At 40.6% G+C, this 13,140-nt stretch overlaps 1 protein-coding gene across 22 annotated transcripts in view; it reads right to left on the reverse strand.

The window, feature by feature from the left end:
* PKNOX2 (PBX/knotted 1 homeobox 2) overlaps positions 1 to 13,140 on the reverse strand; it is a 3,670,033-nt gene that overhangs the window by 522,023 nt on the left and 3,134,870 nt on the right. For all 22 annotated transcript variants that reach the window (XM_069224545.1, XM_069224549.1, XM_069224540.1 and 19 more), the window contains one exon: positions 5,146 to 5,243. In XM_069224545.1, coding sequence (XP_069080646.1) covers positions 5,146 to 5,243 — 98 coding nt within the window. The remainder of the gene's footprint in view (positions 1 to 5,145; positions 5,244 to 13,140) is intronic.

Below are 13,140 nucleotides of genomic sequence, written 5' to 3' on the forward strand. Positions count from 1 at the left end.
AGGTCTGAGGAAGAAGGTCTGTTACTCTGTGACAGGGAAGGAATACAGGAGTTGGACTATCTTTTTCAGCCAGAACTTGAGTTCAGTATTCAGCCATTGCTTTCAGGAGGTCAAAGATAATTGTAATAGTATTGTATTGTAGTAGTATTTATATAGCGCTTTCTACCCCTGACGAGGCGTTGAAGCCCTTGTCAGCGAGTAGCACGCTACTCTGAAACCCAAAAGGAATTAGTGGTGGATTGGTAAAGGGAAATATGAGTATAGTTTTAGTATTATTATGAGTTAATTTGAGCTGCGTATATGTGAGTTTGTTAGTTGGATTGACTGGAGAAATTAAGGGGTAGAGGAGGGAAGAATCCAGGAGTGTTAATTGGGAGTTTATAGTAATAGGATGAGGCTTGGGATGAGTAAAGAGGGGATGGAGCATGGGAGAGACTGTGGAGAGGGTTAGGGAGATCATAGTAGAAGTAGGGGTTTTGGATGAGTTAAAGGTGAGATAAATGAGGGAGAATTTAGTAGGGTTCTTTGGGAGATCATGGTAGTAAACTGAAGTTTGGGTGAGTTACATGTGGAAGAGGAAGGAAGGCAGGGTTATTTAGGAGATGAAAGTAGCAGAATGGGTTTGGGATGAGTCAGAGTGGGGTTGGAGGATAGATTGATAGAGACATGACATATGGTGATGGGTAGGCAAAGTAAAGCTTACAAGAGAGTAAAAATATATTTTTTATTTATAATTTTATTTATGTATATACACATTTTTTATCATATTTTTTATTTATTCATTGTTATTATTAATATATATTTTTAATTTTCTTGTTTATAATCTGAATTTTATTTACAGATTTTATTTTATTTTTATTTAATTTTTCTCTAGTACAGTAGGACTAGAGTAATAAATAAATATATATGTAAATATATAGTAAGGGGATATATGTTCAGGGAAAATAATAATGGGTATAATATGAGAAAAAAAGTAGTATTGAATAAACACAGACTTTCAAGATTTGTAATATTTGAAGTTAATTAATAAGTATACTTTCCTAACATCTATTTCTTTTTATTCAATTTTATAATAGCTAAATGCTTATGATAATAAAACATTTGATCAGTGTGATATACAATGTGAGCAGGGATTCATAAGTATCTAATATAACAACTTATCTAGGAGCAATTCAATCACTTATGAACATGTTAAGCATAGAATAACATACACATATATATACACACACACACACATACATACACACATGAATACACATACATATACACACACACACACACAGATAGATAGATAGATAGATAGATAGATAGATAGATAGATAGATAGATAGATAGATAGATAGAATAGATAGATATACATAAACATATACATATTTAAACCGTGAGTAAATATACATTAGTTAAACAGGTTTATAGAGTGTGTGATTTATTGTTATGACATAGTAGCAATACATATTTCCTAAAGAACTATACATATCTAGAATAGACACATTATCAGATTAAAAATATTTATCAACACAGGCATATGCAGACCATAGCTGTTTGAATATGGTGGTTATGAAGGAAAAACCCAACAATCAAGTAGTCTTCTGAAGACAACATAGTTATCTGTGGATCTTATATTTGGGGGTAATGAATTCCATACATAGTTTGGCTGTTTGAATGGAGAAAGATGTATCACCTATAGTTTTTTCTTATATGGGGGTGTATAATGAGCATGCCAAGTCAGTCAGTCATTCCTAAATTATGTGTATTGAGACCGAAGGACTTTTTTAAAACAGAAGAACAGAAACCATTCATAAAAATGCACGTTTTCCAACAAATATCACAATAATGTCATAAACTCCTTCTAAATCTCAAAAATCACCTCCTGACATACTACACATATTTTTAATTCCCCCTCCATCGCCCGTTCTGACCAAAATCTTACTATTCCAGCATATGTATATAGCTCTGGGCTGGGAGATGGGTTTTTACTCTTAAGGCCTGTGCAATTGTTGCCAGGGTTAGGGATAACAGTCTCTTTACACACTTCCCTTTCTCAATATTCCTGTCTAAATGTGCACTTAAGCACAGCAGTTCTCCTACATACTGGGGTTTGGGGTGGATCATAGCATGGTAAGCTAAAAGAATGGGGCATAGAGAGAATCTTCCATGGTCTTTACAGAGGACAATGCAGTTGCTTTTAGGGATTCTATATGATCCTTCCAATTCAGTTTCCCATTAAACCACATCCCTAAAAATGTATACTTTTTAACTATTTCTATTTTGTTTCCTCCTAGTCTCCACCTATAATTTACACTTGTTTTCCCAAACACCAGTACTTTGGTTTTATCCATATCGACTAGAAGGTTCTTCCTTGTGCAATAATCATGAAACACTTTCAATTTCCTTTACAGGCCTATCTCTGTCATGCCCATTATTACCAAGTCATCAGCATCTAAAAGGCATGGGACATGGAAGCCATTCATCTTTGGACATAAACCCATGGCACCTTTTAGGACAGCTGGTAAGTACGCTAGAAACATAGTAAATAGCAATGGAGCCAATACGCAACCTTCCTGGAGGCATTTCAATTTTTTGTCTGTTGCATTTTGGTCCCTTTCGGGTCCACTATCACCTTCGCCCAGTTCCAGCTATGTAACACTTAAAGATTTCATATAAAATCTAATGGGATTCTGAAATTATTTAGAGATTCCAACGACAGGTTGCGCTACACCATATCAAATGCTGCACTGAAATATATGAAGCAACAAATCAATTACTCCCTTTGGTCTATGGACCTCCTTGCTACCATCCACAAACTAAAACAGTGGTCTATGGTTCAATTACCCTCCTTGAAACCTTCTTGCAGGACTATCTTGCTGGTTTGGACCCAGTCTTTTATCTGTTGCAGCAGAATCTCTGAAAATAACTGTTCCCCAGCATCTAGTAGGCTTATCAAATATTGATTTTTTTTTGCATTGCAGTTGTAGCATAATCTTTCTTATAAATGGGTCTTACAGTTGTCCCTTCCACCTTTCTGGCAAAAGACTGCACACTAAAGTTCTTTGTAATGTCAAAAAATAAAATGTTGACTCCTGGTCTACATTTGACTTAATTATCACACCTGGGAGGTTATCGGGGCCTGCTGCATTTATTACTTTTAGGGATAATATCTTTTCTTTATTATTTTCACAAGAGAATAGCGATGGAGGTCTTTACTTATTTAAACATTTACTATTCTGGGTACCCCCCCACAATCTTTACATTATAATTCCTTTATGTAACAAACCCAAGGATCTTCACTTACCATGGATCTTAACACCTCCCTCCTTCCTTTCCTGACCCATCCTGCACCAGCTGTCAGAATGTCCTTACATTTTTTTCAGTGACCTCTACAAATATTTCACCAACTTTTCTTACGGTAATCATCCCTTTTTTACTGTTCATCAAGGGCCACATGTACAAAACTATTTAGCGTTCGTAAACAGGGAATTGAGCCGTTTGCGAATGCTAAATTGCCTTTTGCCATGCGCCAACCCTATTTTGCAATTTGGTAACCAATTACTGAATCGCAAAATGGGGTTTGTGAGTCAGTATTAGGAAGGGGCGTGTGAAGGGCCTCCCTTCCTAATAGCGAGTAGCAGGGCCATGTATGAATGTTTTGCAACCGGAATTCGGTCACAAAACAATCATCTTTTACTGATTCCATGAAGGAAGTGGTAATTCATTTGCCAACTGGACAGGGTCCCAAGGGACCCCTTCCCCTTCGTGAATGTGGGCACTATCATTTTTTAAGAGCAAGCAGTGGTCCCAGAGACCATTGACCTGCTATTATAAAATGAAAATAAAACTTTTTATTTTCAATTTTGAAAAGCAACCGCTTTCATTTAAGTAAAATGGGCTGCACTAAAAAAATGATTTATTGAAAAAGCAGTCAGAGACATGGTGGTCTGCTGACCCTAGCAGGCTACTATCCCTGTGACTACAGGGCATTCCCAATGGGTCGCCAAGTGCAACCTGCCTGATGGATATTGATGAGGCAGGTCCCTTACGACCCATTTTGGAATAAGGAACTTTGTCTGAGACACTGTTGTACATCGCATTTTGTGAATTCAAAATTGTGAGTAGCAAATAATTGCAATTAGGAACGTGCAAGTGTTGGGACTGTACATGTTCATATAGTTCTTTTTAATTCTCTGTAAGATACTTAGTTGCTCCCGATCATTCTTGAGGTTCCTTTTTCCTTTCTGTACTTGTTTTCCTTTTTTAATGTATTTTGTAACTGTTTTTACATATTTGACTTATTTACCTATTTATTTATTTACATATTTTACTTCTCTCCATATTTTCTTACTTTTTATAGTTTTTACTTCAACCTGTAAACATTCTACTTTTTCTAATATTTCTATATATTCTAATATTTCCTTGTGCCATGTTGAAAAATCCTCGGGTACCTTGTTCTCCTGAATCAAATCTTGTTGTTGCTGAAAGGCACACAAAAGCTTTATGTGATATCTTCATACTATGATATACTACTTGCAAAAGGGGCATGCCAAGACAATGCACTCTCAGACCACTCCATTCTACCTCATCCCGAACGTGGCCCAAAAGCGGGCACAATTCGCCTTGATATTGCAATGAGTAAAATCATCCTGTAGCCAATGATGGTGAGAGAAAGGCATAGATGCACCATCCTAATTTCCTGCATGTCTTCCTGCGCTTGATCATCATGACAAGTCGGCACACCTGCACGCTGCATTTGCTGTACTTTTTACTGTACCTGCTGATCATGAGGTCCTGATGTGCCTGCACCCCGAATTACCCGAGGGTCTGCTATTGTGTCCAGTGGTCTAAAGAGCAATGTGACACACACAGCATTGATGTAAATCTTATTCTGTACCTTTTTTATGTGAGCCATTTTTCGATAAATTTGAACAATTTACGGTTTATACATTTAGTAATCTCTCTCTCTCTCCCTCTCTCTCTCTCTGTGAACTATGGCATCATATAATTTCAGATATGAAGAGAAAACAACAATAAATAAGGTAAGTAAAAACAAGCATTTGAGAGAAGAAATAGCAATTTCCAAATCTGTCTGTGTAATTCAATAAGCAGAGAAATACAGAATAACGAGACGCAAATTACATTCCGGACACTTACCTGTGTGTTCTGAATCTGTATTGATCCCTGCGGGATGGCCTGAGTGACAACCTGACCCTGTGAGGTTACCATGGTGACAGGCTGGTAAAGGGTTCCACCTGACAAAGACACACATTCGAAAACAAATCATAAGAAACATAGGCTCAGTCCAAACGAAAAACGTCTAAAAGCAAGAACTGGGATACGGCGCCAAAGATCGAAATTAGGATATGTCAAAGCCAATAGTGTTTATCATAATACAGTGAGAAGATTATTTGTGCTAAGAAACGTCTTTAGGGATTTTGTGACCGTCTGGAAAGTGGGAAGTTACGTACAATTAGGGAGCGTAAGAGCAGAAACATTGTTCCACATGTTATGGCGCATTTCAGTAGCAACTGTGAAGTCGAGACATCCTTTACAGTTGAGAAAAAAATCCCTCCACCTCTGATAAAGACTGATATTTCTAATACAATAGGCCAGTTACAAAATGCTGTAGTTCGTAATGTGGAAGACAACTCTCTGACAACATGTGATGTTAAAGGGAGGAAAAGCTTCAAAGAAAGTGAATTGGCTACGTGCCTGCCGTATACACTCACGGTCTGCATATCCATTCCGGTGTCCTATGTATTTTAAAAAACACATAAACATGGAAGCACTAACGAAAAAACAAAACTAAGGGAACAGTGAGCCCCTTTGTATGTATTTAATAACATTTGGGAAGCAGAGGGACACCTAACAGAGAGTGATAGGTAATAGTCGGAGTTTTGAATGGGCAGGTACTGACGGGTACTCAGTAACTGCACTTCTTTAATTTGAAAGGGTGAGTACCTGAACGTTTTAGCACTGTTGCAATGCATTTAATAGGAGAGTACGGGCACTTCTCAGAAGCAAGCAGGTACTCTAAACAGTGAGTATCTGCGCTTTTATCTTTCTATTTAAACACTGGTAATAGTAGAAAACCATTAACAAGCTGCAAGAAGTCAGTAATCTCCAATATTTTGAGGTGGAAGTTGTAGGAAAGTACCATCTTTCTTGGCATGTTACCCCAATTTTTACCTGTATGTCAGTTTGTTTTTGCCTGCCTCACTGTGATCCTGCTGGTCAGGATCCCAGTGCTCATAGTTTATGGCCTAATGTGTGTGTGTGGATAGTGCTTAACTGTCACTGAGGCTCTGCAAACCAGAACCTCAGTGCTTATGCTCTCGCTGCTTTTAAATTTGTCACTATAGGCTAGTGACTTAATTTACCAAATTTCAATTGGAAAACTGGACCCCCTTATAAGTCCCTAGTATATGGTACCTAGGTACCTAGGGCATTGGGGTTCCAGGAGATCCTTATGGGCTGCAGGATTTCTTTTGCCACCCATGGGGAGCTCATACAAACACTTCCACAGGCCTGCCATTGCAGCCTGCATGAAATAGTGCACACACTATTTCACAGCCATTTTCACTGCACTTAAGTAACTTATAAGTCACCTCTATGTCTAACCTTCACTTGCTGAAGGTTAGGTGCAAAGTTACTAGGTGTGAGGGCACCCTTTCACTAGCGAAGGGGCCCCCACATAGTTCAGGGCCAATTCCCGGCACTTTGTGAGTGCAGAGACGCCATTACACGCGTGCACTACATAAAGGCCAATACCTTATATGTAGCTTCACAATGGTAACTCCGAATATGGCCATGTAAGGTGTCTAAGATCACGGAATTGCCCCCCCCCCATTCCAAATCTGTCGTAAGGGAGCCAATTCCATGCATTCTGGGGGCTCCACCATGGACCCCCAGTTTTGCAAAACCAGCTCTCTGAGGCTTGCAATGCAGCTACAGCTGCTGCCACCTCATAGACAGGGTTCTACCCTCCTGGGGTCTGAGCAGCTCAGTCCCAGGAAGGCAGAACAAAGCATTTCCTTTGGGAGCAGGGTGTTACACCCTCTCCCTTTGGAAATAGGTGTTACAGGCTGGGGAGGGGTAGCCTACCCCAGCCTCTGGAAGTGCTTTGAAGGGCACAGATTGTGCCCTCCTTGCATAAGCCAGTCTACACCGGTTCAGGGACCCCCCAGTCTCTGCTCTGGGGCGAAACTGGACAAAGGAAAGGGGAGTGACCACTCCCCTGTCCATCACCACCCCATGGGTGGTGTCCAGAGCTCCTCCAGTGTGTCCAGTGCCAGAGACCCCGTCTGATAGGTCCATACCTAATAAGGTAGCCAATCCCCCCTCAGGGCTATTTAGGGTCTCTCCTGTGGGTTCTCTTCAGATTCTGCTAGCAAGTTTCCATCGGGATTCCTCTGCAACTACTACCTTATCCTCTAACCTCGGATTAACCGCAGACTGCTCCAGGAACCGCTGTAACAGCAACAAAGTATCCAGAAGGGCTCCTTTTCCACTGAGAATTCAGCTCCAGCCAGCAACTGCAACAGTTTTCACAGTGTGCACTCTCTGGGGACTCCCTGTCTTCACCCTGCACCAGAAAGACTGAAGAAATCTCCGGTGAAGTGACGGAGTAACTCCCCTGCTGAAGCAGGCAGCTTCTAAGTCGACGACCGGTTCTCTTGGACTCCTCTCCTGGCGACACAGAGAGTGGACCCCATCGACACAGACTGTCCTGAGTTCCTGCTGTCCCAATTTGGATGTGGTAAGACCTTGCCTTCTCGAGAACGACGTACCCCTGTGCACCGCATCTTCTTCACCTCCTGTGGCCTCTGTGCACTCTTTGCAAAATTTCTTTGTGCACAGCCTTGCCCGGGTCCCCAGCACTCTATCCTGTGACGCTCAACTCGCTGAGTTGTTCTCTGCCGGCGTGGGACCTTCCTTTGCAGTGCTGCACCAACTGCATTTTGCACCTCCTTTGTCCCCGTATCCTGGGACTCCCTTGGGTGCTATCTGGTGTCCAAGTGCTCTCTAAAGTGCTGAGAGCCCCCTCTTCCCCCTCACACAAAGTTGAGGCCCCCCAGTCCCTCCTGGATCCAGATAGTGACACTTTGACGCAAAACGCGACTTTGCCAGAATCAAGGCTTGTTGGACGAATCCAGCGCAAAAACTCGCCTGCATCCAACTGCTCTCCATGGGACATCCAGTGCATCACACAGGAACCCGCTGACATCTTCCTTGGGTGCATTTCTGCAGTCTTCGTCCAACCGGGGACTCTTCTTTTGCACCCTCTTCTGGGTTGGCAGGGGCCCCTGTCTTTCCTGAAACTTCTTGACTTGGTCTCTTTCCTTTGCAGGTCTTTAGGTCCAGGGATCTACCATTTGTTGTTTGCAGGTTTGCTTGGTTCTTGCAATAACTCTAATCATGACTTGTAGTGTGTCCTAAGGAAACTTGCAGTATTTTACTCCTGCTTTTCTGGGCTCTGGGGTGGGGTAATTTACTTACCTTTACTGTATTCATACTCTCCCAGCGATTCTCTACACATTACACTTGTCTAGGGGGGAATTTGTGATTCACATTCCACTTTCTTAGTATATGGTTTCTGTTGCCCCAGACCTATTTTCTCCTATTGCATTCTATAGCATTTCTTATTGTTTGCACTATCCTATGCATAATTACTTACCTTATTTGGTGTCTGGTGTACATATTGTGTATAATACTTACCTCCAGAAGGAGTATTTGCCTCTAAGATATTTTTGGCCTTGTGTCACCCAAATAAACTACCTTTATTTTTGGTAACACTGAGTATTGTATTTACTTGTGTATAAGTACTGTGTAACTATAAGTGGTATTGCAGGAGCTTTGCATGTCTCCTAGTTCGACTTATGCTGCTCTGCTATAGTTACCTCTATCAGCCTAAGCTGCTAGAACACTACTACATTTGACTAATAAGGGATAACTGGTCCTGGTGTAAGGTGTAAGTACCCAAGGTACCCACTACAAACCAGGCCAGCCTCCTACAGTAGTTTTCTTTGAAAACGTATCTTCAATTTCTTTCTGAATTGTTAGAGGGTCTGAACCATTCCTATGTTAATGGCAATAATGATGCATTCCAATTCCTGGGCGTATGGTTGGAGTCTTTTGCTCTTTTTCTTTTTATTCTTCTCATATCTAGTATTACTATGCCCTGTATACTGGTGTAGCACTGCCTAACTGAAGTGATGTTTTACTGCCAGGTATGAAAGGTAGTTGTTTATTATTACCTTGTATATGATACAAGTGGTCTTGAAGATGATATGGGCCAGATGTATGAAAGCATTTTACATTCGCAAACAGTGTGAATGCCCGTTTGCGAATGCAAATGCCATTTCAGAATGTATGAAAGACATTCTGAACGGAATTTTAAGGAATCGCTAAAATAGCGATTCCTTAAAATTGCGACCCTGTTTAGAGAGTCGCAAATTGCGACTCTCTAAATAAGAAATCGCAAATAAGGAATCCTTATTTGCGACTCCTTAGCACATGTATGAAGCAATTCCTAAATGCGATTTGGGCATTTAGGAATCGTTATTTACCACCAAGTTGAACTTGGTAGTAACCATGTGCAAATTTTAAAAATGCATTTAAAATGCATTTTTAAAACTTACATGTAAAGCACACATGCCCTTTTGGCATGTGTGCACCTTACATGGGGAAAAAAATAATTTTGGGGTGCAGCAGAGGGGGCCTTAGGCCCCCAGCACCCTGAGGTTTTGCATTTCCAAAATTGCGATTTCTAGTTAAGAAATCACAATTTTGGAAATGCAAAAAATTTGCAGATATGGGCCAACAGGCCCATAGGTGCGAATGTAGCCAGTATCGCAATTTGCGATTCGGTAATAGCATTTGCGATTTTTAAGAAATCGCTATTACCGATTCGCAAATGTGATACATGGCATTTTGTGAGTCTGAAATAGCAATTTCTTAAAAATCGCTATTTCCGAATCGCACAAGGCCTTCGTGATACATCTGGACCCTGGTCTTGTTTGAGAAGGCGATATAGTTCCTTTACTGTTGGGGTGAAGAGATTGAACATTTTAGACTCTTTAATATTCATTTCAAAGCATGGAGGATATATTTCAAGAATACTAATGAGTTGTCCGGGAAATGAAAGAGTAAAGGGTTGCCACCAGCTAGGTGACAGAGAACCACAACTAGTGCTGCTGGTCTGCGGTCAGCCTTTTGGAGAAACAATTTCACATTCTTCAAGAGGAATAGATGACAACAAGATATATTAAATGTCTGGCTAAAATGATCTTTGTAGGAAAGGTCTGTGTCAACGGTGAATCTAATTGCGTATACAATAATATGCAGCTTGGGGAGGTGAAGCCATCAAGGTTAATTTTGGATAGTAATGCATGAATGCAAGGTTGCATGGTGCCTTTGGTGAACAGGAGGAAGTCCTCTTTTATACTCGATCAACTGCCTCACCCAACCAATTGATGTATCTGACAGTGAAAGTTTTTTTTTCCTTAGCAATCAGTGCTACCGGAATTCCGATATAGCGTCCTCCTGGCCCATGTGGGAAGTTCCTACAGGCTCTACCAGAATTGGTTGTGGATTTCACCCAACTTCACCATCTTGCGTGACTTCAATATTTAATATGTAGATGAGGTTTATAATACAGCTAGTAAAACTCTTCTGATGGATTTGGCAGCCTTAGACAGTTGATCACTGGCTCTACCCATATCAAATGTCACACTATCGACTTAGTGTTTAGTAACCTTCGAATTTTAGCTGTACAACCCTCCCTTCCCCTGATCTGCTCTGATCATTTCTTAATTCCATTTATAAACTCACCAACCTATCAACTACCTGATTTCGCATCAGTGGTCTAAATTTAATCATAGTGATTGGTTAGACACATTAAAACATACTTGTACTTTTTCCATAGAATCTAGTCCAGCAGAAAAATTCAATAAATGGATTTCTAATTCTTTAGATATCTTATTACCAACCAAGACGGCTGTCAAAAATGCTGGTCAGAAGAAACCCACCCTGGTTTTCCCCACAGCTGCAGCACCAAAAAAAGGAGTTTAAGAAATTGGAGAGGAAACGGAGGAAAACCTACAATGATGCCTCCAAATTAGACTATAGAATATCGATTAGATCTTACGATATGGAAATTAAATCTGTGCAGGCAGCCTATTATGCTTCTAGAATAGAACAATCATTCAATTCCCCTAGGGAGATTTTCTCCATACTTAAGGAAATGACTCATGAACCTGTCGCTACTAACCTAATGGAAGCATCTAAAAAACACAGCAATAATCTGGCGTGTTTTTTCCAAATGTAAATCCTTAACATTCAGGCAACTTTCCCTAATAATCCATCTCAAGAGCCTAAAAAGACATCTCAGGCTGAATATCACTCCCCCTAGACCCACTCTCTCAGTTTTTCAGCCTATGACAGGAGAATTACTTGGAGATTATTTGTTAAAAATAAAATCAGGATCACCTTTGGACCCTGTCCCTTCGTCCGTATTAGCTCAAGGTGCGGATGTTATAGCACCGGTTCTAACTAATATTCTTAATGACTCTCTCACAGCTGGTAAACTACCACAAACCTGGAAACATGCTGTTATCAAACCTTTAATGAAAAAACCTATGCTGGATGCATCTCTATTGTGCAATTATAGACCTATTGCTCTCCTTCCTGTAGCATCCAAAATAGTAGAAAAACATGTCAATAAACAAGTTGCAGTTTTTTCAGAAGAACATAAGCTTCTGCATCCCACCCATATGAGTTTCAGACCTCAACATAGCACGGAAACTGCCCTTTTGGCACAGAAGAAACTCGACAATGGCTAAATGCATGTGGCAATGCTGCAATCATTTTATTAGATTTGAGTGCGGCATTTGACACAGTGGATCACAAAATACTTCTTCAAACAATCACCCAAGCAGGATTTGAAGACAATACTTTCAATTGGCTCTCTTATTTGTTTGGAAGATAGGTTTTTCCAGGTTTTGGATAGGTCTTTTTTCTCCGACATCTAACCTTTTAACTGTGGGGTTCCACAGGGCTCTTCCCTGAGCCCCACTCTTTTTAGCATTTACATGTCCACACTGGCTAAGACTGTGGAACCCTATGGTCTATCCTTAATATCTTATACTGACGATAATCAGTTGGTTTACTCTTTTACCACCAATGTAAATTTGGATCAGGCAGCTCTATCTTCCTGTCTCTCAGATATCGCCAGTTGGATGTCAGGCAGCAAGCTTAAATTAAATGATGAAAAAACTGAAGTAATGTTGGTCGTAATCGTCCCCTACTTAAATCCCTCATCTCGATCCTAGAAGAACTGAACGAACTTCACCCTCTAAAGGAAACTATAAAAAGTTTAGGTGTCTGGACTCTCGCCTTACGATGGGACATCATGCAAAAAACAATGGCACCCACCTGCTTCAATCTTCTAAGAATCCTTAGAAAACTTTTCAAATTTCTTCTTTTTCTTGCTAAAAGACTTATCATTCAGGCCCTTATATTATCTCGTTTGGACTAAGGGAATGTCCTGTTTTTGAGCTCTCCTACTTGCTTACTAAGGAGATTGCAGGTAGTGCAAAACGCAGCAGCTCACCAACTCATGGACATCCCTAGACATGTATCTGCAAAACCAGCCATAGCCTTCCTTCACTGGTCCCCCCCCCAGCACTCCTCCGACTAGACAACTCCAAACTACCCATTCCTGGAAAACTGAAGACTCTATTTTTTCCAGCAAAATTCCACCCTGGTTCTTCTGTCTCCTTTTTAGCGTTGTGAGGCCATTGGGTAGCTATGCGCTTTATAAATCTACCAAACTAAAATATAGGATTGAGCTTCAAGTAGGTGTTTCAATTGAGGCAGATTTTGAGCCACTGAGGATACCTGAAAGAAATTTTGAGGCGGAGTGCTGTCGGCATGCTGATGGATCTAGGTGTTGTCATCTATGAGTATAGTTTTGAGATAGAATGTTCAAGATGGGAGAGTATAGAATTGGTACTAAAGGAATCCCTCATAAGACATGGAGCTTCTGGGATATCATGTGTAAAAGCTGGAGGCAGGTGTGGTGATAAGAGATAAAAACGTTGTATGACGGTCTCAAAGAAAAAAATGCCTGTTTCCAGAGTGATGATC

The sequence above is a fragment of the Pleurodeles waltl genome, chromosome 3_1, assembly GCF_031143425.1.
Source record: "Pleurodeles waltl isolate 20211129_DDA chromosome 3_1, aPleWal1.hap1.20221129, whole genome shotgun sequence".
NCBI lineage: Eukaryota > Metazoa > Chordata > Amphibia > Caudata > Salamandridae > Pleurodeles > Pleurodeles waltl.